The sequence below is a fragment of the Palaemon carinicauda genome, chromosome 16 (genome assembly GCF_036898095.1).
Source record: "Palaemon carinicauda isolate YSFRI2023 chromosome 16, ASM3689809v2, whole genome shotgun sequence".
Taxonomy (NCBI): domain Eukaryota; kingdom Metazoa; phylum Arthropoda; class Malacostraca; order Decapoda; family Palaemonidae; genus Palaemon; species Palaemon carinicauda.
In genome coordinates, this window is record NC_090740.1 from 111,231,426 (window position 1) to 111,258,239 (window position 26,814).

The following is a 26,814-nucleotide window of genomic DNA, read 5'->3' on the forward strand; positions in this document are numbered from 1 at the left end:
GATTTGGTGATCATAAGAGACTACCTGAAACAAATCCACAAGGTTCAGCATGCATGCGTGATACTCAACCCAACAGAAGCACCTGCGGGGTGGGGGGGGGGGGCATTGTTTCTTAACCTGATCACTTAGCAGAGGCACCATGATGGTAACATAACCCCTTCTCCAGGGATTTCCCGTCATGAGGGGAGTGGTTGACATGTCAGTCATTTCCTTTCTCATATGCAAGCATAAATTGGGGGTTCGCTTGGCTATACGTAACTTGACCCTAATGGAGCATGGGTCTACCTCTTTATGCTCCAGTACTAGTCGCTGGGAATGACACAGCAGCCAAACCCAAATAAAGAAGTTTTGACACAGGAAAGTCCTATTTTTGGGGAGGTGCTGTGAGGTCCCCAAGGCCTTCCTGCCTCCCTACGGTCATCTAAGAAAACAGAACATAACCGAGACATACTCCTGGGTTAAGAAGACGGTTGCTGGATATAAACAAGTACTTTGATAAGCATTGTCTTCAGCATTAGTAACGGTTCTCAGTAGGTGACATGTCACCAGTGGACAAATGAATTCAGTATTGAAGATGAGGTGAAAATAAGATAAAAAGAGGGTGCTAAAAGTACAATTTGGACTGGATTGTTTCATTTCTTCCATTTTGTTCAATGCCGGGGCAGAGTTAGCTAAAAATTGCTGTGGGGCAACTAAGTGAAAACCCTCCTGATGCAACCACGAAGTAAAAGTTAAATGGTTGAATAGCAAGATAATAAATCTGAAATAGTGCACAAGGAGTTAAAGGTATATTGGAGTGAACCCCCGGTAACGCCTCCATCGCCCGAAATGCAGATTACAGTGCACTCTTCCAGGATTTGAAATGGAAATCCTTTGGCCCTTAGTACGAAATAAAATCTCCTTATGAGACCGACAAGTCTAACTTTTGCTTTACATTTCCTATCATTCATCATAAAAGAAATTAAAGAGGGGAAAGTGTTAGAATGGGTGATAAGGCTCACAACGGAAACCAATATGAAGATATAAAGTCAACAACCATGATGAATGTTAGAAAATAGGGCAAAGTAAATCATAATCCATTTCAAATACAGAGAACATAAAATATCGAGTCTGCTAAATAACAGTTAGTGGAATGTCTTAAAATGGCAGAATTAGTTTGAATGTTTAAAAGCTGACAAGAATCATAAAGCAACTCTGTAAAAAGTCTTCTCTTTTATAAAATATAGGAACAACAAAGTGAGAAGACTTAATGTGACTATGTAAGAAATGTTATATGCGAGTCTGCTAAATAATAGCTTGTGGAGTAAGTCTTGAAATGGCAGAATTAGTTGGAATGTTTAAAACTGGACTGAATCTTAAGGCAACTGTGTAAAAATAGTCTGCTCTCTATCAAATATAGAAACAATGTAGTATTATGAGGAAGTTTAGTTAAAAAAAGGAGAAGACTTAATTGTGAGTATGTAAGAAACATTATCTGTATGAAAACAGACTGCTTAACTGACAAACTAGCAAGAATATTTGATGACATAATAATAATTATGCATAAAGCAAATGAACTGCGATAAAGATTGAGAAAAGTTTCACAAGTTAGGCATTCCTTCATTTTCCCCATAAATTTTATTCTATATAAATGTTTTTAACCCTTTTACCCCCAAGGTATTTGGAAATTTCCAACCCTAACCCAAAGGGGTTTTTTTATTTTCAAGCACATTTTGCAGTATATTTTTTTTTAAATTGCTCTAACAGCCTTAATTTTCATCGTAGAGAGGTCAGGTTGGTCTCATTCTCTTGGAAAATAGCAGTTTTTTGCAAGGTACGTCCAAGGGGGTAAAGGGATGAGTTTTGTGAAATGTACCAGTATGTCCTTTGGGGGTAAAAGGGTTAATAAAAAATCTATTCCTTTTTCATGAAATGACTATAGGCTGTTGACTGAAGCCAAGATTCATATATAGATCACCATCAATAAACATAAAACTAATCTCATACAGATGGAACCCCATTCATAAAGTGAGAGCAGGAATATCAGTTAAATACTTACTCTTTCGGTCTAAACCTCCACGGTATTTATCAAAATCTTTTAATCTAACTCGCTGTCCTAAAATTTCTAGAAATTCAGAAAATGCTGGACCTGCACTCTCGTTGTTGTACATTTCCTCTTCGGTTGTCTGACCAGCACGACAATATAATACGCCAATCTGCGGATAAATAATATATTCATTACTACACAAAGAGGATATTTGTATAAACTCAACAGTACAATTTTCCTTTACATAGATAACAAAATCATAACTTTAATTTCTAAAAACTTGAATTTTCCTTTAGTTAAATTAAAAAATGATTCATGAGAAATTTTCCCGTTTTGTACAAACAATTAAAGCTCAAATGCCTAGAATTTATGCGTTGTTCATTGCTTCAACAAGAATAACATCAATCATAGAAAACTATAGTCAATTTCTTTTAGCGAGGCAGATTTGCACCGACTCGCAACAGTGCCGTTTTAGCTCGGAAAAGTTTCCTGATCGCTGATTGGTTAGAATTATCTTGTCCAACCAATCAACGATCAGGAAACTTTTCCGATCCGAGCTAAAAGGGCACAGCTCGCAAATATGCCTCGCTAAAAGAAATGGACTATAGCTGCTATAATGTATATACTTGCGCTAGAATATCTCCTATAGTAAAGAATGAGGGTTTGTATCAGTGTAGGAAGAACTAGCTGCTACAATGTATGTACTGTAAGCAAAACCCTTTCGCCTGGTAGGAAATAAGCACTTCAGGAACTAAAGTGCTAGTATTAGATTATTTTGCTGGTACAGTACAGTACTTCGTTATTTTTAAAGTTTCTCATCCGAAGTAGAAACAAACACATGCTCATCACAGGGGAATGGCATAACCTGTTCCAGTGAAGGAGGAATAAGCTTAGACAAAGTATTTGGAGCCTCAAAAAAAATTTTAGGCAAAAAAGGCATATGTGATTTATAGTTTTGTCAAAAGCATACTAAGACTAACATGCTGTGCAACGTTCAGTTGAAGCTATTTAGCTTCTACAAGTCTTAAATTTGCTCTACATTTTTGCTACAATACTACAAAAAACTATTTCAAAATGATTTTCACTTCCATAAAAAATATCAGTTAGGTAAGTGGTCTTATTACTTATACAAATCAAAAGCTTCAATAGTAAACACATTAAATTTGTTAATTAATTTCTTTGTTAACGTCTGACTTGCTTATATAATTTCTTAATTCTCTTATATCTCTTAATTATGACTGGTTTCTATATACTTAATAAAACCTAATGTGGATGTTAAGAGGTTTACTTCACCATATAGGTTATGTATTCATCATGTAAATATTGCTATTACTACGTTAGTACTGCTAGGGTGCCACAGTCCCCCTCCCCTGTTATCCCCAACAGATGGCGTTTCATACGCGGTACCAGCCAAACTCAGCTGAATCCCTCGTCAGGCTGGGAGGAACAGAGAGAGGAAAGGTCCCCTTTTGTTCATTTGTTTGATGTCGGCTACCCCCAAAATTGGGGGAAGCGCCTTGGTAAATAGACTATGTTAGTGTAGTTCTTAGTTGTAAATTTCCAGGAACAATAGAACACACATACTGTACCTTAAATTTATTGTGAACACCCAAGTCATCTAATCTTAACAAGGCCTCTTCAGTTTGCGGAGTAGCTTGGCCTAGACGCAACGAACCCACGGAAATCTGGGGACAGACGTATTCCAAGAGTTCGCGCGATCCGGACCCTCTCCCCTTTTCTCCGGCAGGCCGACCAAGACTTTCTTCCAGCACTGTACCCTGGCAGCTGTATAGCTGAAAACAAAGTTCATATCTATTTGTTTAGATTGCTAGTAAAATGTTCTTGAATAAAAAGTCTTAGGATTCAATATACATCTGTAAATCTTATTGATAATTAATTTACCTCAGCCGTTCTGATGATAATACGGTACTGATACGTTGGCAGACTGTGAGCGCTGTCCGTTACATCTTCAAGCTTTTCTTTCCTAATGCTGATTGCCACAGGACCCATGGCATCATCAACACCAAACCAGTTCTGATGTTCTGTAAAGAGAGGAAAATTCAATAAAATCTAAAAATACGAAGTGTACTAAAATCTAACTACTGTACATGAATAAGTATAAAAATACACATCTCACAACTAGCCAACACTTATGATTAAAGGGTATTCTTTAAAATATATTAAAAAGGCTTATTTATTAAACATGGTATTACAAAAATCTTAGGAAAAATACCTCTTCAGTCTCTAAGGTACTGTACAATATATTTATCTAAAATTAAAGTAGCAATGAAGAATGTCTCTTTCAAGTGTAAATACTATATATATTCATTTAACAATGGTGCTGCACAATACATTTCTTAACTTATAAAAAAGAAAAGAAAAGAATTTTCCCAACTTCTCACCGTGTGCAACAAAGTAATTACGATAGAAACTTGCTCCTTGGTCCACAGCTTCTATTGTCAGAGGGCATCTGATGTAAGGACAGAGCGTTGATCTCCAATGGGACTGTCCGACAGGAGGCTCCAGTAAACCTATGGTTGACGCCGTTACGGGCCTATACAAAACTAAGGCATTTACCGAGCTGCCGGGTTGGGAACCACAGCCCCAATCTCTGCTTAAGCTTACGACCCGTTCTCCTTCTCCACCAAGCTCATTTCGAAAAAAGGGGCAGCTGGAAAAAAGGAAAGTATTGTAAGCTACAAAATATAAATATTGGAAGACTGTTGGGAGGACAATGTTAAAAATGATATCCTAAAAACCATATTTGGTATGTATAATTAACATATGAAAAATTCATGAAATTCACATAGTCTGAAGTAATTGTCCTTCCTAATGCACAGCTGTACTGTTGATATTCTTCAAATAAGTATGAAATCATCAAATATCTTTTTATTCGGCTAAATAGGAATTAAAGATATTCTTCCAAAATTGAGTTTGTAAAAATGCCTTTATGAAATTAACAAAACACTAACTCCCCCTCTATCAAGAATTTAAACAATTGGTAGTGCCATCCATTGCACAATTCATGATTTTTTTTTTTTTTTTTTTTTTACAAATATTCTTTCAAATGTATGAACTACTACTGTAGTTTCTAAGTGTCATTCCTGGCTGGTCAAGGCTGGAAGCCAAACTGGTTTTACTCTAACTCAAGAAGAAATACATTCGAGTCGCCCCCCTTGGGAAAGCAACAAATAGCACCTTTATTCAGTACTGTACTACAATACTGAAATCACTTTTGTCGAAAACAAAAGTGCCACGGTAAGTTCTTTCTTCTTCCTTCTGGATGAATGACAGAAAGGAGACTGAAGTTCCAACTAATATGAAAAGACCAATTAGGTCGGGGGGGGGGGGGGGGGGGGGGGGGGAGGTGATAAAGATAGTGTTTCCCTCTTCATCGATCATAAAAAAAAAACATAAAACATCAGGGTTAATATTTGCTCTGACTTACAAATTTTTAAAATAAAACCAAAGGGTGAAGTTATTTCAGCAAGACATGATTGGGCTTACCTATCTCTTGCATAAATAAATTTGTTCCTTATGAGTTAGTGAACCTTATTACTACATACAGTGGATTTAAAATAAACAAAAAATGGAAATTTTACATTTAACATAAATATGTGCAAGAAACACTGAGTCTAATTTTAAACATAGACCTTGACTTCATGAGATTAAAAGAAAGTAGAGTACAACTGGAGAATTAAATCTGCTTCTAAATGTTAAAAATTGAAAGAATGATTCTTCTTTTTATTCTTTTAAAGATATCTACTGACTTACACAAAAAATACTACTCATTGTTTCTTATGTACACATTACTAATCAAATACTTGACAATTGGGCCTGTATCTTCCAATAAAGTGATCTTCAAGTGCGTTAATAGAAATGGAACTGCATTTTTCCCGACATAATGACTTCCCACTACCATTCAACAAACTCTCTAGCCCTGCAATGACAAAAGAGATAAAATACGGTACCTGTTGATCAGACGATTACTTCTCCCATCTCCAGGATCACTTTCATCGGGCTGGAGATCTTCCGTACTGTCGTGCTGTGGCCCTAATGCGGACATTCCTGCCATTGCCGCGGCCGAAGCTCCGGTGGTGGTGTTGACACGATCGGAGAGCAACGATCGCATCTGTGAACTATTGAGTTGTGCTACTAATGACCTACAATCAAAATGGGCAAAAGCTGATCTTCTGGGTGGGACCACGCTGAGAGACTCTTCACTGCGACTGTCTGAATCGCCACTCAATTCACTCGGTTTAGAACACTTTGAAACACTTGCTTGAACACTAGACTCAGAATTGACATCAGATTTCATATCATTTTTGTTTTCTGTACTTTTACCTGATCTAAGCTTTTTAAATATGGATGGTTTGTCTTTGTCCCACAGCTTCTGAAATTTTGACCGGACTTTCGGAGACGTCGCCTCTGCCTCTCCGCCCAGAGAACCCGATACGTTATCAGCCGAAGCGGAAGTGGAGTCTTGGCGATCGGTTGGTTGCAGGTCCCGTAATATTGAATATAGGGTTTCGGGAGGGGCAGAGGCCACGTTAATCGAGCCATGAGAGCCATACTCTCTGCGGAGAGGAGACCCGGGAGGTTGCTCGTCAGCATCGTGATCCAGTTCTAATGAAGAATTGCTCCGATAAAGACCTCCCGTTCCGCGCATATACACAAATCCTCCTCCCACATCTTGACCTGATCGGCTCACACCGACTCGTCCCGAAGGCTGCAGGCTGGTAGGTCCTGACCTGAGCCTCTCGTTGTACGAAGCTCGAAGGTCGGGAGGGCCAAATCGGTGTGGTGACGAGGCATTGGCCTTAGGTCTATTACTTACACTTAGCGCTCTCACCCTTTCACTGACGTACCCCATCGAGCCCTGCTCTCGATTTTGTTTATTCTGGTTAACAATACTCTTCTTTCTATTATTCCCTTTATCATCATTATTATTAGCATTATTTATGGCACCATTCAACAACCCATTTATTTCAACATTATTATTTAAAATGTTAGAATTCTGAGTCAGAGCATTAGTGCCAACTTTGCTACTTTTTCTCTCTTTGGCCTTAACATAGTCCTTTTGATCTTGAGGGATATATGCAGGACCTCCGGGCGTCTGCGGAGAACTGTTGGAGGCCCGGCCAATGCAAGACGTGGGACTTGCGTTCAGTACTTGCACTCTCTCCATCACATTCCATTTATATGATGATGAAATGCCTTCCTAATGCCTCAGGATTCTGATTCTCTCTCTGGAGCTTCGCAACTACATTTTCAAATAGAAATATACTTCTCCCAAAGAAATAGTTTCTGATTTTGAGAGTTTTTTTTTTTTACACACCTTCCTTCATAATGCAATTCAATGTCAGTTGCTAATATGCATGAACACTCTTGTCACTTTTATACTGTCTCCCTTGAGTTTCTCTTCGTAAAAATGCCAAAAAGGCATTATGAATATATTTATCAACATGTTGTAAGATACTTATGGAAGACACACTCTTAACATTTCCTCACCCAGGGATACACTCGTATGCCACTGTAATACCCATGCTAGCAACTACGGTATATCGCATGCGGGCCTATCGTTGAAATTTTCTCGAAAAGAGCACCCTCGACGTTCCTACGGTGAATGACCAGAGTTGTTGCTGATGCTAGAGGTGGCAAGTCTTGAGGGTAGAAGATCTTCAGGATGAGTCATCGAGTGAACTGTAAAAAAAAGAAGAAATCCACATAAGTTCATCTTCAAATTGAATATTGTAGCTTTGAGTTAGACATAAAATCTAACTAAAGCAAAATAAATTATATGTACTCGTAGTAACGGGGGATTTTGAGGAGGGAGAAGTCTAATTGGAAAGGGACCTCTGGTAGTGGTATCACTCGCCCCAGTTTTAATACCGACACCCTTTAGGGGTGAGCGAGCTGGGTATATTCCTGGCATTCCATGCAACTTTTTTCTCTGGTATATTTAGCAGTATTTATACCTTTGAAATGGTGCTTTAAGGAGCATTTCAATGGGCGACATAGGTTCCTCGCCCAGAAATAGATTTTTCCTTCGTCAAAACCCCTTTTATAGCTTACAAATAAACTTCTATAAGAACAATTCTATGTTATAATTATGTTAAACATTGGAAATACTTCAAGAAATATCATCAACTAACACAGCAAAAACTGCGAAATTTATTTTAGATCACAAACATAACTCTTTTCAACCAACTTCGTTATATTTAGGCATGTTAACCCTTTTACCCCCAGGCTATTTGGAAATTTCCAACCCTTAACCCCCAGGGGTTATTTTTTTCAAGCACATTTTGCAGTATATTTTTTTTTAAATTGCTCTAACAGCCTTCATTTTTGTCATAGAGAAGTCAGGTTGATCTCATTTTCTTGGTAAATGTCTGAAGTTTTTCAAAAAATTATCAAAAATATGCAAAAAACAATTTAAATAGCAGTTTTTTGCAAGAACGTACCGGTACGTCCATGGGGGTAAAGGGATGAGTTTTGTGAAACATACCAGTACGTCCTTTGGGGGTAAAAGGGTTAAACATTGGAAATACTCTTAAGAAATAACATCAACAACTAACCCAGCAAAAAACTATCAAATTTCTTTTAAATAAAACCTGAAAGGCAGGGAAGATATCCAATTAAAATTACAACCTTGTATTCTCAATCAGCAAAGAATTTCTTGGAAACAGAGGAAGCAGATTATTATTATTATTATTATTACTACTTGCTAAGCAACAACCCTAGTTGGAAAAGCAGGATGCCATAAGCCCAGGGGCCTTAACAGGGAAAATAGCCCAATGAGGAAAGGAAACAAGGAAAAGCAAAATTTTAAGAACAGTAACATCAAAATAAATATTTCCTATATAAACTATAAAAACTTTTAACAAACCAAAAGGAAGAGAAATAAGATAGAATAGTGTGCCCGAGTGTATCCTCAAGCAAGAGAGCCATCTATTCTAAAGTCATCTGTAACTGCAGAGCAAACACAAATTCGACATTTCTCAGAAGGATCTCCCAGAAAATGGTCCAAGCAAATTAGTAAAAATGTCTTGTAAAACCTCACAAACTCTTCTACACAAGGAATTTGCTCTGTTGTGAAGTGGCACAGTAGTCATCAATCTTTGTATGAAGTACTTTTAGCGCTCAGGCTTCCTCGATCGAAAAAGCTAAATAATTATTCACGTAGGGAACTAAATCATTCACAGCTAAATCAAACTGCAAAGAGAGGTAAGTACTCAAACTTAGATGAAGAAGAGGAAGCCATCATACGGAGAAATTCTTCAAAATAAGCTGATAGAGAGCGCACAACAAAAAAAATAGGACAGTAGCGTGAAGCTGCGAACAAAGGAATGAAGCGCCAGGGACGTAAGGGAGCACCGAAAGATGATAGGATATGTAACGGCTCCTCACTTATCCTTCCCCTTAGAGGATCAGACTAGGTAAAGTCTATTAGGGGTGCAGATATCTATGGTTATCTTAGGATACGTCCCTGATTATACACGATATCTACGGATAGTCGTTCCGGGGGTTAGAACCCTGTGATACCTGATAGAAATTCTCTTGTAATATTACTCGCAGAAATATTATACAGTAGGAAGCAGCCGAAGGGAACTTCCATCAGGACGACATGGCTATCTCACCCAATAATAGATTTTTCCTAATTTAAAATCCCTTTTAGAGTTGTGGTGGCCGATATGGTAATGTCCCTGACTGGTGAACGTCAGACTGGGGTTCGAGTTCTGCTCAAACTTGTTAGTTTCTTTGGTCGCTGCAATCTCATCATCCCTGTGAGCTACGGATAGGGGGTTTGGGGGAGCTTATAGATCTATCTGCTGAGTCATCAGCAGCCATTGCCTGGCCCTCCTTGGTCCTAGCTTGGGTGGAGAGGGGATTGTCCTGCCTGATAGGGCAATGTCACTGTCCCTTGGCTCTGCCAATCATGAGCGACCTTTAAACCCCCTTGTACTGAAGCTAAACTCTTACATTTGTGTTAAGCATGACTGGACTTTTTGTCACAACAGATATCTAGCTCTTACAGCTTCTGCTATCTCTTTATGTTACACATTTGTATTAAATTCTTGCCAGGGAGAACTGAAGACACAAAGAATATAACATGCAGATATGATTTATTCAAATGAAAATCCTAAAATGTATAAACCTTAATCTACTAAAAAAATATGCTCTTATCCATCAGTCACTACATATTGACAGAAAATCCAAATTATCTTAGTGTTTTTTCTACTGAGAAAATACAGTACAGTACTTTTTGCATTAGTTTCAGATGGTCATGGAAAAGAAGGCTCATAAAAATGTCCTGTTATTCAAACCCATCCTATAAACTTGTTGATCGAGTTATCTGTTAGGAGTGCAGATATCTACGGTTATCTACGGATACGTCCTTGATTATAAACGATATCTTCGGATAGTCGTTCCCGGGTTTAGAACCCTGTGATACCTGACAGTAATTCTCTTGTGATATCACTCGCAGAAATATTATACAGTAGGAATAGGAAGCTACTGGAAGGAACTTCCATCAGGACGACATGACTCGAGCTCAAAAATAGATTTTTCCTACGCTAAAATCCATTTTTTTTGTTGATTAGTGTTTTCCCTAATATTTGTTGCCCTCGGCAATACTCATTAATATGACATGCATCTCTTATTGCAGTTAGTAATTCCACCCTGCCTCTAGTCTTGGGTAGTGTCATAGCCTCTGTACAATGGTCTTCCACTGTCTTGGGTTAGAGTTCTCTTGCTTGAGGTTACACTCAGGCCCACTATTATATCTATTTCTCTTTTTGTTTTGTTTTTTAATTTCTATATGGAAAATCTATTTTAATTTTGTTACTGTTCTTAAAATATTTTCTTCCAATTGTTCATCAATTCGCTTGTTTGGTAGTTTATCTATTTCCTTGTTTCCTTTTCTCATTGGGCTATTTTTTCCCTGTTGGATCTCTTGGGCTTATGGCATCCTGATTTTCCAGCTAGGGTTGTAGCTTAGCTACCATAATAATAATGATAATAATAATGTTTCTAAAAACACAAGGTACAGAGAGAGAGAGAGAGAGAGAGAGAGAGAGAGAGAGAGAGAGAGAGAGAGAGAGAGAGAGAGAGAGAGAGAGAATTTCACACTCCCTTCACTTACAGTATATTCTACACTGTACAAGCAAACTATTCACTGCCATTTAGTGAATGACTTTTTGCATTTTTCTGCTTCATAAGTTCATTGATTTTGATTACCTACCTATTGGAAATATTTAATCTAAGAAACAATAATTTACTTGCATGATTTTAATAAATTTTGAATTTACAATACACTATTCAATATCGCCAAATAAGTACAATAGAGTTAATCTAACAAAATAAGAACCTTAATACGATGAAATTCTTTATACTTAGGAATGAAAAATAATTCACTCCATAAGAGGTTAAGGAGAAGGACATTTCATCATCACCAGTCTTAATTTAGTTTCCAGGATTTGAAACCCTAACCATCAATTATCTTGTAAACAAGAAAAAGAAGTCACAAAAAGACAGCCATCCGTCGTTCAACAATGAATGTGTAATTTGACAATAGACAACTTTCCAGCAGGTTTCTCTCTTTATGGCAAATTACTATGAGGAGAAGGAAGACTTGTCGTTCATTAATTTTTTATTACTGAACTAACAAGATGAAAGTGAAATTGTTCTCTGGTTGCAAGAGTCATGAAGGTGGAAGAGGAAGTCTGCACACTTGAATTAAAAAGTAATAAGAACAAAATAAAAAAATATCTAGTAGTGTTTGGTTTTAATGTTACCCCTATGAAACAAATTCACATATTTAAAGCACTAGGGTTGTGGTGGCCAATGTGGTAACGTCCCTGACTGGTGAACGCCAGACTGGGGTTCGAGTACAACTCAAACTCGTCAGTTCCTTTGGTTGCTGCAATCTCACCATCCTTCTGAGCTGAGGATGGGGAGTTTGGGGAGCCTTTAAGTCTAGGCTATTGCCTGGCCCTCCTCAGTCCTAGCTTGGATGGACGGGGCCCGGGCGCTGATCATATGTATATAAAGTCAGTCTCTATGGCATTGTCCTGCTCGATAAGGCAATGTCACTGTCCCTTGCCTCTGCCATTCATGACCTGCCTTTAAACCTTTAAACTGGAGGATGACGAGGCATCAGAATCCTAAAATAATAACTTTTGTACTCAACCATATCTCTCAATCTTTTCTTCCTAAACTGAAGCAATGAAACTCCCCACATAGGCTATGAGACCAAGAGATCAACATTTCATTCAAAAATCACAAATTTTAAGTAATTTGGGAGCTTTTGACCCAAGATTCTATTTGCCGTACTTATCTCCTAGTTTCTTTTCCTCGCTGGGCTATTTCTCCTTGTTGGAGCCCTTGGGCTTATAGCATCTTGTTTTCCCAACTAGGGTTGTGGCTTAGCTAGTAATAACTATAATAATAATAATAATAATAATAATAAAGAGATTTTGACGAAGGAAAAATCTATTTCTGGGTGAGGAACCAATAGCCTTCCGTAAATAGGCTTATGCCCAATAATTTTCTCTCTTTTGTCAACGACAATTTACTCTAAATTCTCTGCAATCCAGGAGTGTTCATATGTAAAACTTCAAAGCATGCAATGAATTCAACACACAAAAAAGGGGGAAATATGATATTTTAATTATAAGATAAATTTTTGAATATACTTACCCGGTGAATATATAATAGCTGCTGCTCAGCGGCTCGACAGAAAACACACTCAAAAACTCGCGAGCGATCGCTATGAAGGTTGCGGGTGTGCCCACCAGCGCCAACTATCGGCCAGATACCACTCCTGCATGTAAACAAACCCTTCAATTCTTCTCATCCCGCTGCGTCTCTATAGGGGAGGAAGGGAGGGCCTTTAATTTATATATTCACCGGGTAAGTATATTCAAAAATTTATTTTATAATTAAAATATCATTTTTAAATATTTAACTTAGCCGGTGAATATATAATAGCTGATTCACACCCAAGGCGGTGGGTAGAGACCAGAGTTAATTAAGTTTACAGCGTATATGCTAAGAGTTTTTGACAGTTATCAATATAACAAAACCAAAATATATAGGTACCTGGTAAGGAAGTTGACTTAGACGATTACTCTGCCTTGTAAGTCTGTCTTCCTCACAAAGCCCAGCGATCCTCTTAGGATGCTGAAAGACTCCCAGGAGCTGAAGTATGAAGGGTTGCAACCCATACTAACAGGACCTCATCAAACCCCTAATCTGGGCGCTCTCAAGAAATGACTTTGACCACCCGCCAAATCAACCAGGATGCGAAAGGCTTCTTAGCCTTCCGTACAACCCATAAAAAAAAAAAAAAAACAATATTAAAAACATTTCAAGAGACAGATTAAAAAGGATATTGGAATTAGGGAGGTGTAGTGGTAGAACCCTCACCCACTACTGCACTCGCTGCTACGAATGGACCCAGTGTGTAGCAGTCCTCGTAAAGAGTCTGGACATCTTTTAAGTAAAATGACGCGAACACTGACTTGCTTCTCCAAAAAGTCGCGTCCATGATACTTTGCAGAGATCTATTTTGCTTGAAGGCCACGGAGGTTGCTATAGCTCTAATCTCGTGCGTCTTAACCTTAAGCAAAGATTGGTCTTCCTCACTCAAGTGGGAATGAGCTTCTCGTATTAAAAATCTGATAAAATATGACAAAGCATTCTTTGACATAGGTAAGGATGGTTTCTTAACCGAACACCATAACGCTTCAGATTTACCTCGTAATGGCTTAGTACGAGCTAAATAGAACTTAAGAGCTCTAACGGGACATAACACTCTTTCCAGTTCGTTGCCTACGATCTCTGATAAGCAAGGAATATCAAAAGATTTAGGCCAAGGACGACAAGGCAGTTCATTTTTGGCCAGGAAACCAAGTTGAAGAGAACAAGTGGCTTTTTCTGTAGAAAAGCCGATGTTCTTACTGAAGGCATGAAGTTCACTGACTCTTTTAGCCAATGCCAAGCACACCAGGAAAAGAGTCTTAAGAGTGAGATCCTTCAGGGAGGCTGAATGTAATGGCTCAAACCTGTCTGACATGAGGAACCTTAGGACCACGTCTAAGTTCCATCCAGGAGTAGCCAAACGACGTTCCTTAGAGGTTTCAAAAGACTTAAGGAGATCTTGTAGATCTTTATTGTTGGAAAGATCTAAGCCTCTATGCCGGAAGACCGAAGCCAACATGCTCCTGTAGCCCTTGATCGTGGTAGCTGAAAGGGAGCGAACTTTTCTCAGGTGTAAGAGAAAATCAGCGATTTGGGCTACAGAGGTACTGGACGAGGATACAGATGCTGACTTGCACCAGTCTCGGAAGACTTCCCACTTCGACTGGTATACTCTAATGGTAGAAGCTCTCCTCGCTCTTGCAATCGCACTGGCTGCCTCCTTCGAAAAGCCTCGAGCTCTAGAGAGTCTTTCGATAGTCTGAAGGCAGTCAGACGAAGAGCGGGGAGGCTTTGGTACACATTCTTTACGTGGGGCTGACGTAACAGATCTACTCTTAGAGGAAGACTTCTTGGAAAGTCTACCAGCCATCAAAGTACTTCGGTGAACCATTCTCTCGCGGGCCAGAGGGGAGCAACTAACGTCAACCTTGTCCCTTCGTGAGAGGCGAACTTCTGCAGTACCTTGTTGACAATCTTGAATGGTGGGAATGCATATAGGTCCAGATGAGACCAATCTAGAAGAAATGCGTCTATGTGTATTGCTGCTGGGTCTGGGACTGGAGAGCAATAGATTGGAAGTCTCTTGGTCATCGAGGTTGCAAAGAGGTCTATGGTGGGTTGACCCCAAGTCGCCCAAAGACTCTTGCACACGTCCTTGTGGAGGGTCCATTCCGTAGGAATTACCTGACCCCACCGACTGAGGCAGTCTGCTAAGACGTTCAAGTCGCCCTGGATAAACCTCGTTAACAGGGAGATGCCTCGATCTCTTGACCAAATGAGCAGGTCCCTTGCGATCTCGTACAGCGTCAGGGAGTGGGTGCCTCCTTGCTTGGAAATGTATGCCAAGGCTGTGGTATTGTCAGAGTTGATCTCTACCACCTTGTTTCGAAGGAGACTCTCGAAGTTCATCAAGGCCAGGTGGACTGCCAAAAGCTCCTTGCCGTTGATGTGCATGCTCTTCTGACTTGAGGTCCACAGACCTGAGCATTCCTGACCGTCCAGAGTCGCACCCCAACCCAAATCCAACGCGTCCGAGAATAGTACGTGGTTTGGGTTCTGAACTGCTAGGGAAAGTCCCTCTCTCAGACTGATATTGTCGTTCCACCAATTCAGGCATGCCTTTACTGGTTCGGAGATCGGGATTGAGACCATCTCTAACGTCTTGTCCTTTTTCCAGTGAAAAGCTAGATGGAACTGGAGAGGTCGAAGGTGTAGCCTTCCTAGCGAGACAAACTGCTCCAGGGATGATAGAGTTCCTACTAGACTCATCCAATTCCTGACTGAGCATCGTTCTCTCTTCAACATCAGTTGGACTTTGAGCAGGGCTTGCTCTATTCGGGGGGCAGACGGAAAAGCCCGAAAAACTGGACTGCGAATCTCCATCCCTAAATACAGTATAGTTTGGGATGGAATCAGCTGGGACTTTTCCAGGTTGACCAAAAGTCCCAATTCCTTGGTCAGATCCAATGTCCAATGAAGATCCTGCAGACAGCGATGACTGGACGAGGCTCTGAGAAGCCAGTCGTCCAAGTATAGGGAGGCTCGGATTCCCGATAAATGGAGGAATTTTGCTACATTCCTCATAAGCCTCGTAAACACGAGAGGAGCAGGACTTAGGCCAAAGCACAGGGCCCGAAACTGGTATACCACATTGTTGAAAACAAACCTCAGAAAAGGTTGGGAATCTGGGTGTATGGGGATGTGGAAGTATGCGTCTCTTAGGTCGAGAGAGACCATCCAGTCTCCCTTTCTGACCGCTGCTAAGACTGATTTCGTGGTCTCCATGGTGAACTTTGTCTTCGTAACAAAGACGTTGAGTGCACTGACGTCTAGCACCGGTCTCCAACCTCCTGTCTTCTTCGGTACTAGGAAGAGACGGTTGTAAAACCCCGGTGATTGAAGGTCCGAGACTTTCACCACCGCTCCCTTCACTAGCAAAAGAGACACTTCTAGTTTCAGGGCTTGTCTCTTTGACTCCTCTCGGTACCTGGGAGAGAGGTCGATTGGGGAAGCTAGAGGAGGTTTGCGTACAAATGGAATTTTGTACCCCTCTCTGAGCAACCTCACAGATTGTTGGTCTGCGCCCCTCTTCTCCCAGGCTTGCCAGAAGTTCTTCAGTCTGGCTCCTACTGCTGTCTGAGGCTGCGGGCAGTCAGACTCTGCCACGTGAGGACTTGGCTCCTCTCTTCTTTCCTCTCTTTCCCTCGGCACGAGTACTTCCCCTGCTGGGAGGTCTGCCACGAAAGGGCGGAATAAATCTGGACGCCGGAGTGTCTATCCTAGGTCTTGCAGAAAAGGATGTCGAAGGAGTCCCTTTGCGAGCAGAGGACGCAACCAAGTCATGGGTGTCCTTCTGCACGAGTGAAGAAGCTATGTCCTTAACCAATTGTTGCGGGAACAAAAACTTAGATAAGGGAGCAAAGAGCAGTTCAGATCTCTGACAGGGAGTAACTCCTGCCGACAGAAAAGAGCAAAGGGACTCTCGCTTCTTTAGGACTCCCGACGTAAAAGAAGAGGAGAGCTCATTGGAACCATCGCGGATGGCTTTATCCATACAGGACATAATAAGTAAGGAGACATCTCTATCAGCCGATGAGATTTTCCTACTTAAGGCTCCCAAACACCAGTCAAGGAAGTTGAAAACTTCAAAGGCTCTATAAATGCCTTTCACCAGATGGTCAAGGTCCGAGGAGGACCAACTAATCTTCGAGCGTCTCATGGCTAGGCGGCGGGGAGAGTCTACAAGGCTTGAGAAGTCGCCCTGGGCAGAGGCAGGGACTCCCAAGCCAAGAACTTCTCCCGTGGCATACCAGACGCTCGATCTAGACGAGAGTTTAGACGGAGGGAAGGCAAAGGCCGTCTTCCCCAAACTCCTCTTGGTTTCCAACCAGTCGCCTAAAAGCCGTAAAGCTCTCTTGGATGAGCGAGAGAGCACAAGTTTTGTAAAGGCTGGCATGTCAGCAGGTACGCCTAGAACAAACTCAGACGGCGGCGAACGAGGAGCAACAGTGACGAAGTGATCGGGAAACAACTCCTTAAAAATTAACATGACTTTCTTAAAGTCCATTGATGGAGGAACTGTTCTGGGTTCGTCTACATCCGAAGGATGATCCTCAGGCTGAGGGTCAGCAACGTCCTCATCTGAAGGATCCTCATCTGACAACTGCTGAGAAACAAGCAAAGGGGTTGGCAATGCTTGACACGCAGCGTCCACACGCACTGGTGCATTAGTAGCGGACCAGGACGCAACGTCATGTAACTGCTTGACAGTCTGTGAACTGTCAATAACAACAGGTGCGTGAGGACGCACGGTGTCCACTCGAGACTGTTTTGACTGCCTAGTCTGAGCAATCAAAACAACTCTAGACTGCGGTGGTTGACGCTCAGCGTCAAAACAAGTCAACTCCGATGGTTGGCGAACGTCCTGAACGTCAACAGGAGCATTAGTAAGTGGCCTAACGTCCAAATGCGGCTGAAAATCCACACGAGACCGCATCGAGTGAGGCTCAACATAACGTGACTGACGTGACTTAGCTACGCCAACGTCCACAGGACGCACAAAGGTTCGTTTGGGCGGCTGAAGGCCAGGATCTCGATGAGATAAACGGCTAGGCTCAACGAGAACCTTATCGGCAGAATAGTCTTCCATAAGGGAGGCGAGCTTAGTCTGCATGTCCTGCAGTATAACCCATTTAGGGTCCACGGGAATGGGTGCGGTAAACGACGGGGTTAACGTCTGAGACGGCACAACGTTGCCTACACCAAGACTTTCTGAGCCTGTGTAACGTTGCTGCTTAGGCGGCGAGCAGTCATCCGATGACTGCAATGGGTCAGAACTGTCCCAATGACTACATCCAGGACGCTGGACCTGTCCTGAAGGGACCGACTTTCGCTTAAGGGGCCTAGAAACCTTGCTCCACGGTTTCTTATGCGAAAAGCCTTCGGAAGACGAGGAGAAAATGGGTTCTCTCGTCTTATGGTAGGGGCGATCTTGGTGAGATACGCCTGATACCATAGAGGGAACGTCTGTTCGCTGATCAAGGCCTCTCGAACCCATAAGTCGTACGACATTACTTCTCCCCTGGGCTTGGGAGCTTGCAAGAGGTCTCGGACTAGGTGAACGACAGGCACGAACAGACGAACCCTCGGTCGCAACACTGTTCACAACACTTTGCGCACTAATCACTTTCCCACTATTTTCCGCTGTGGCACTCTGACACTTAAGCTCTTTAACGTCAGCCATGAGTTGATTACGATCAGTTGCTAACGCTTCAACTCTTTCCCCCAAGGCATGAATAGCATGTAACATGTCTTGCATAGATGGTTCCTGAGTGCCAGAAGGGGGGTTAGGTATAACCACTACAGGGGAAGGATTAGGTTCAGGGGCATGTTGGGAGGAAAAATCTACTGACCTAGAGGAACTCCTCCTTACCCTATCTCTCTCTAGCCTACGTGCATACTTATCGTATTCGAGCCAATCGAATTCCGAAAGGCCCACGCATTCCTCACACCGATCTCCCAATTGACAGGTTTTACCCCGACAATTGGAACACACAGTATGTGGGTCGAGAGATGCCTTTGGAAGACGCCTATTACAGTCCCTAGCATTACACTTACGAAATCTAGGTACTTGTGAAGGGTCAGCCATTTTGAATTATTCAAAGAAAGTCCAAAAAACAATCCAAGTCATCAACAATTAAATCTGTTCAATAAAGAGTTCAAGAGTTTATGTTGAGGAAAAACACCTGCACTGCAAAAGCTCAAACCAAAATGAAGTACTTCACCAAATATGTTGAGAAAACTCCAGGTTATCCAGCGAGTATTGATACGTCTTGTCGTCAAGGTCGACAGAGAAGAATTGAAGGGTTTGTTTACATGCAGGAGTGGTATCTGGCCGATAGTTGGCGGTGGTGGGCACACCCGCAACCTTCATAGCGATCGCTCGCGAGTTTTTGAGTGTGTTTTCTGTAGAGCTGCTGAGCAGCAGCTATTATATATTCACCGGCTAAGTTAAATATTTAAAACTTATTCTCAGGAGAAACAGAAGTACTAATATCGCCACATACTGTACATATTCATTGCAAACGTTTCGGCATTTCAAATGTCATCGTCAGTACTAACTTTCCTTTAGGTAGCACTGATGATGACATTTGAAATGTCAGAAATGTTTGGAATAAATATGTATGTAGCGACATTAGTATTTCTGTTTCTCGTGAGAATTCAAAGAATTGCTATTAAAAATATCTTTCATTAATTAAGGGATTTTGACGAAGGAAAAATCTATTTCTGGGCGAGGAACCTGTGTCGCCCAGTGAAACTTTGGCGCATAAAAACAAAAATATAGAAATAACAGAATATATAATAAAATAAAATCTCCCAAAATTAACGCCAGAATACATACGTAAGATCCGGCGCAAAACGCAATGATTCTGAGTAACTCCCACTAAAAAAATTTAATTAAAGTTTATCTTTATATTCAGCCGAAGTTCATAAAATCGGTAAATGTTACGTAAAGAGCCAATACATTCAACATCCTCAAAGCAGCTTTAAATTTATTAGTATTAGATCTGGAGCCAGTAAGGATAGTACATAAAGCATACTAATTTTGTCATAATAGCTTTAGACCTACACTAAATGAGAATATATTATTATTATTATTATTACTGCTTTTAGAATGATTTATTGTTAATTTGTTCTCATCATTTATTTATTTCCTTTCCTCATTGGGCTATTTTTCTCTATAGGAGCCCTTGGGCTTATAGCATCATGCTTTTCCAACTAGGGCTGTAGCTTGGCTAGTAATAATAATAATAATAATAATAATAATAATAATAATAATAATAATAATATTGATTGTTATTATTACTAGCTAAGCTACAACACAAGTTGGAAAAGAAGGATGCTTCAAGAGGGAAAAATAGCCCAATAAGGAAAGAAAATACGGAAATAAATGAACTACAAGAGAAGCAAGGAATAATTAATATAAGATATTCTAAGAACAATAACAATGTTAAAATAAATCTTTCATATATAAACTATAGAAATAGAAAAAAAAATAAAAAATAAACAAGTGGAAGAGAAAACAGATAGAAGTGTGTGCCCGAGCGTACCCTCAAGTAAGAGATTGATTGATTGATTAGTTATAAGTTATCTGGCATCCTGACATCTATGGTCATTGATGTCGATCAAGCAAGAAAACCCTACTACAAGATAGTGGAAGGCCATGGTACTGAGGCTATGGTGCTACACAAGACTAGAGAACAATAGTTTGATTTAGGACTATCCTTCTATTCCCATCACTGTTTATTATTTCTCAATTGTAAAGGACTTCCAATAAGTTTCGATTTTCTGCTTTGCTGAAAGTAATGTAACCAAATAATGACCACAATAGCAAACAATGCAAAGAAGCAAGAAGGACTTAGTTTCAACTTTGGAGACACGTTCATCAAAATACACGACGTCTGTTCTTCAATGCTACCGTAATCATAGAATCAGGGCTAAATGCTATATTCCCGAGCCCACATTACACCATATCTAAATAAGATTGCTTCTCCTTTATCATGAATAATAATGGCATTTTACCAGCTGGACAAATTCCTAAATATTGTTCCGGACGAGACAAGATAACATGACACGATCTTTCAGCATCCTCCCATACAAGGATCTATCCTTTGAAGGATGATACAGAGAGAAGAGGTTTACTGGAAAAGGATGCCTTTGATCGAAGGCATTGGAGAGGGCGCATCAGACAACCGACCCCTTAGTGAAGGGATAATGGTAGGGAAGAAGATACAAAGATGTATCCATCTATAGTCCATTTCTTTTAGCGAGTCATATTTGCACCGACTCGCAACGGTGCCCTTTTAGCTCGGAAAAGTTTCCTGGTCGCTGATTGGTTAGAATTATCTTGTCCAACCAATCAGCGATCAGGGAACTTTTCCGAGCTAAAAGGGCACCGCTGCGAGTCGGTGCAAATATGACTCGCTAAAAGAAATGGACTATAGTAACTTTAATTCAATTCTAAAGTCAAGACTTAACATCGCTGTTCCCAACTATTTCAGATAATCCCTATATCAACATGGGGAAGACCATTAAATGGTACTGTATAATGAAACCATTCTACAGCCCCTCTCTATCTAAAAAGACAACTCTAACATCAACGGCTGTAATAATTAGGCTCTAGCACACAACAAGAGGCATGAATGATTTAATCTCCCATCCAAGGAAGGTTTAAATTGATCCACATATAAGAAAGTCCTTAACTTACAAACTTAATAGGTTCCAAGAAGCTTTTTGTAAGTCAAATTTGGTTAGATTTTGGCGTAGGGTCGGCTTCACCTTATACAAGTCTATGATTTTCATCTGCGAGTCAACAAACAGTCCAGTTTTAATCACAAATGTCTTCTTTACTGCATCAAATTATAAAATATTGCCTCATTAGAGTATTTCATTAAGAAACTTTTGATAGAATATCTGAGATTTACTATTTCTGTTGGATCTGTGTTTGTATCTCTGAATATTTGTAAGTTGAATGTTTGTATCTCTTTCCACTTGAGAGAATTCTCCAAAATACTGTACCAGTATAATACAGTTAAAAAAATATATATAAGAATATGGTACTCAACTTTCCAGAGGCAGAAGCAGCTGAAGATTGCGACATGCTGGCAGTAAATAGCGAACCTGGTCATAGACGCTACTAGAGAAGGAATGGAGGACGCGGGCGGTTATGACGTCAGCCAAGATGGCGTCGTTTATGACGTCATCCGAGTACCATAACAGTAACGGAGGAGGAGAACTTTGTAACGCCTCCTCCCATATCTTGCCACCAACTTCCCCCTCGAAGCGTAAACGCTGTGGGGTGCAGATAGCTATGTGGCGCGTCAAGTATACATCCCGTTATTATACAATATCCTAAAGGGAAACCTTGAGGGTACTCGCGCCAGAAGTTAGAATTCTGTGAAACCTTTAGTTTAATTCTTTGGGAATACCTACTGTAGTCATATATACCCTTAGGAAGCTACTGAAGGAACCTTCCATCAGGACGAGATGGCTATCTCACCCAAAAATAGATTTTTTGCTTCGCTCAAAATCCGCTATCTAATCAGAAATAGAAGTGGTAGAGTACTGTACTAACCAACTTGAAGATTAAATCTTTAAGACTGGAATATAATTACTATATATATCTTGCAACTTGATGTGAATTTATTGTTTATATCATTTAAATTATACTGTATGCTAGATAAAAGATTTCTTATTCTGAAACAAATCCTATTCCTAGTTATTCCAAAAATCCTATAGCAGAATAATGAGAGCGTGTTGTGGAACAATGCTCTTGCAATATATTACTACAAATTTCATTGGAAATAGAGTGCAGTAAGCGAGCAGAATGCAAACTTTCCTGTACTGCACATACTAATAACTTTGAGCCATACTAATGAAGTTCTCTCACAGGTCACCAAGGATAGTGATAGTATGACCTTGACCACCGCCTCCATACCAGTTATAACTTTCCTCAGAGACATTCATGTTTTACAAACAAATCTTATCATAAAAAAACTGCCCAGAGTTACTTATCTTGAAAAATACCATAATGGCGTCATATATTTCAGTATATTAAATCTATTAAATGTCCTGGCAAGAAATTAGTCGGAGATTGGTAAGAGACGAGTATTGCTACAATACTTCTCAGAATGTTTATAAGTTTACTTGTGCAGTACCGTCGGTATTTTATTCCTTTGCAGTAATTGTTTAAAGGAAGAAGCATAGATTTTCTGCAGCTACTCCACTTGAAAAAAAAAGAAAGAAAAGTCAAAGCTTTTCATGTTCGCTCCTTTTAAAGAGATTGTACAGTAACCAGCTTCGACTTTAATGGCTTGGCTTTTTCATGAGCCATTAAGCGCTGCACCTCAAAATTTGCCATTTGGGCCAACCACAAACAAATTGTAAAAATCAAAATTAGTGTATTTAGTTCACATGTCCCAACTTTAATTACTGAATATTATGGCAGCATGAACAAAAAACTTTACAAATGCTAATTTCAAGAATACATATAGCCCACTCTCCAAATCAAACAAAATAAAATACCTTCAGTACTGTATTAAGTAAATTTATGGACATTTGGAGAAATATTGTTGCAATACTCTTCTCTTACCAATCTCCGACTAATTTCCTGCCAGGACATTTAAAATCCTGAAATAAGTGAAATATGTAAGACACCATTATGGTATTTGTCAAGGTAAATAACTCTGGGCAGTTTTTCATGACAAGATTTGTTTGCAAAACATGAATGCCTCAGATGAAAGCTATGGCTGGTATGGAGGCAGTGGTCAAGGTCACACCATCACTACCCTTGGTGTCCTGTGAGAGAACTTCATTGGTATGCATTCTACCTTGTATGATTCAAAGTTATTTACAAGGTTAACGATATGCGAAAAAATCTATGACGTCAAGGTATGCTCATGGCAGACAAACAAATGGATAAAAAAAATGTGGTCCCTCTAGTTGTTGTTATGGAACTAAACAAATTTGGAAAATACATTTCATAAAGGTTGAAAATTATCATCATTATTATTATTTCTTGCTAAGCTTCAACCCTAGTTGGAAAAGCAGAATGCTAGAAGCCCAGGGGCCCCAACAGGGAAAATAGCCCAGTGAGGAAAGGAAACAAAGAAGAATAAAATATCTTAAGAACAGCAACAACACCTAAACAAATATTTCCTATATAACTATAAAAACTCTAACAAAAAAAGAGGAAGAGAAATTAGGCTAGATAGAATAGAGTGCCCGAGTGTACCCTCAAGCAAGAGAACTCTAACCCAAGACAGTGGACGACCATGGTACAGAGTCTATGGTACTACCCAAGACTAGAGAACAATTGTTTGAATTTAGGGAAAGTAGCCACTGACCAATTACAGTGCAGTAGTTAAACCCTCTGAGTGAAGAACAGAATGAGAAGGTTCAAACATTGCAATCGATACAGCATTTAAAAAGGATAAAATGTCCTTTTAAACTTAAAATATATAAACTTCAGGTGCTGGATTCATTTCTCTGTATATTTTCAGAGAAAATTCTAACGTTTTGCCCTTGTATATGGACTGTCTTACAAGTGCAGCACATGCATCAGAATGTAGTAGGGTTCTATAAATCAATTACTATCGATCCAATGCTTTAGAACATGCACTTTAACCCTTTTACCCCCAAAGGACGTACTGGTACGTTTCACAAAAGCCATCCCTTTACCCCCATGGACGTACCGGTACGTCCTTGCAAAAAAATGCTATAAAAATTTTTTTTTTTATATTTTTGATAATTTTTTGAGAAAATTCAGGCATTTTCCAAGAGAATGAGACCAACCTGACCTCTCTATGACAAAAATTAAGGCTGTTAGAGCAATTTAAAAAAAATATACTGCAAAATGTGCTGGAAAAAAAATAACCCCCTGGGGGTTAAGGGTTGGAAATTTCCAAATAGCCTGGGGGTAAAAGGGTTAAGTTGGCATTCCAAGGTCCTGGGTACTTGTGATGTCCTCCTTACAATTTCCAGGGTAAAAAAGAAATCTTATAAAAAAAAATCTGCATGGTTGGTCTTACTTTAGTGGTGCTTTTTATTGCGTTAACACATGAGAGTTTCTATGGTCGTGGTTCAATCATGCCCCAGTTTTCTATACAGACACTCAAAGAGTGAGCGAGCTAGGTTTATTCCTGCCATTCCATGCATCCTTTTTTTCTCTGGTATATTCAGCAATAACTATGCCTTAGAAATGGTGCTAGAGGAGCATTTCACTGGGTGACACAGGTCCCTCACCCAGAAATAGATTTTTCCTTCGTCAAAATCCCTTTTTTATATCTAGACACATAGGAGTTGGTAACATTTACTTGTACGTACAGTTATAATACTTGCAAATCCTTAACCAACAGATTACAAAATGTTATTTTTATTAATAAAATAAATTTTTGAATATACTTACCCGATAATCATGTAGCTGTCAACTCCGTTGCCCGACAGAATTCTATGGAGGGATACGCCAGCTATCACAATACTAGAAGGGGGTGTATTTACCAGCGCCACCTGTGGCCAGGTACTCAAGTACTTCTTGTTGACACCTCCTCAATTATTCCTCGGTCCACTGGTTCTCTATGGGGAGGAAGGGAGGGTCGATTAAATCATGATTATCGGGTAAGTATATTCAAAAATTTATTTTATTAATAAAAATAACATTTTTCAATATTAAACTTACCCGATAATCATGTAGCTGATTCACACCCAGGGGGGTGGGTGAAAAACCAGTGTACAAGACTAAAGGATAGCTAAGTATCCCGTATTTCATATAATCAGTTATCCACAATAACAATGAAATAATAAGTACCTGGTAAGGAAGTCGACTTGAACCGTTACTCTGCCTTTAATAAGATCGTCTTCCTTACTGAGCGCAGCGTTCCTCTTGGGAGGCTGAATCAACTCAAAGGTGCTAAAGTATACAGGGCTGCAACCCATACTAAAGGACCTCATCACAACCTTTAACCTTGGCGCTTCTCAAGAAAGAATTGACCACCCGCCAAATCAACAAGGATGTGGAAGGCTTCTTAGCCGACCGTACAACCCATAAAAAGTATTCAAGAGAAAGGTTAAAAAGTTATGGGATTATGGGAATGTAGTGGCTGAGCCCTCGCCTACTACTGCATTCGTTGCTACGAATGGACCCAGGGTGTAGCAGTACTCGTAAAGAGACTGGACATCTTTGAGATAGAATGATGCGAACACTGACTTGCTTCTCCAATAGGTTGCATCCATAACACTCTGCAGAGAACGGTTCTGTTTGAAGGCCACTGAAGTAGCCACAGCTCTCACTTCATGTGTCCTTACCTTCAGCAAAGCAAGGTCTTCTTCCTTCAGATGAGAATTTGCTTCTCTAATCAGAAGCCTGATGTAGTAAGAAACTGCGTTCTTAGACATTGGTAGAGAAGGCTTCTTGATAGCACACCATAAGGCTTCTGATTGTCCTCGTAATGGTTTTGACCTTCTTAGATAGTACTTAAGAGCTCTAACTGGGCAAAGTACTCTCTCCAGTTCGTTCCCCACCATGTTGGACAGGCTTGGGATCTCGAACGACTTAGGCCAAGGACGGGAAGGAAGCTCGTTTTTAGCCAAAAAACCGAGCTGCAAGGAACATGTAGCCGTTTCAGATGTGAAACCTATGTTCCTGCTGAAGGCGTGGATCTCACTTACTCTTTTACCTGTTGCTAAGCACACGAGGAAAAGAGTTTTTAATGTGAGGTCCTTAAAAGAGGCTGATTGGAGCGGTTCAAATCCTGATGACATTAGGAACCTTAGGACCACGTCTAGATTCCAGCCTGGAGTGGACAACCGACGTTCCTTTGAGGTCTCAAAAGACCTAAGGAGGTCCTGTAGATCTTTGTTGGAGGAAAGATCCAAGCCTCTGTGGCGGAAAACCGCTGCCAACATACTTCTGTAACCCTTGATCGTAGGAGCTGATAGGGATCTTACGTTCCTTAGATGTAACAGGAAGTCAGCAATCTGGGTTACAGTGGTACTGGTTGAGGAAACTGCATTGGCCTTGCACCAGC

The 26,814-nt window shown here is 40.2% G+C and overlaps 1 protein-coding gene across 3 annotated transcripts in view; it reads right to left on the minus strand.

Annotated features, from left to right (window-relative positions):
- LOC137655794 (signal-induced proliferation-associated 1-like protein 1) overlaps window positions 1–26,814 on the minus strand; it is a 107,991-nt gene that overhangs the window by 50,790 nt on the left and 30,387 nt on the right. For all 3 annotated transcript variants that reach the window (XM_068389943.1, XM_068389942.1, XM_068389941.1), the window contains exons 2-6: window positions 5,998–7,729; window positions 4,429–4,697; window positions 3,929–4,068; window positions 3,616–3,819; window positions 2,039–2,195 (exon numbers count right to left, since the gene is read on the minus strand). In XM_068389943.1, coding sequence (XP_068246044.1) covers window positions 2,039–2,195; window positions 3,616–3,819; window positions 3,929–4,068; window positions 4,429–4,697; window positions 5,998–7,214 — 1,987 coding nt within the window. In that variant the 5' untranslated portion in view covers window positions 7,215–7,729. The remainder of the gene's footprint in view (window positions 1–2,038; window positions 2,196–3,615; window positions 3,820–3,928; window positions 4,069–4,428; window positions 4,698–5,997; window positions 7,730–26,814) is intronic.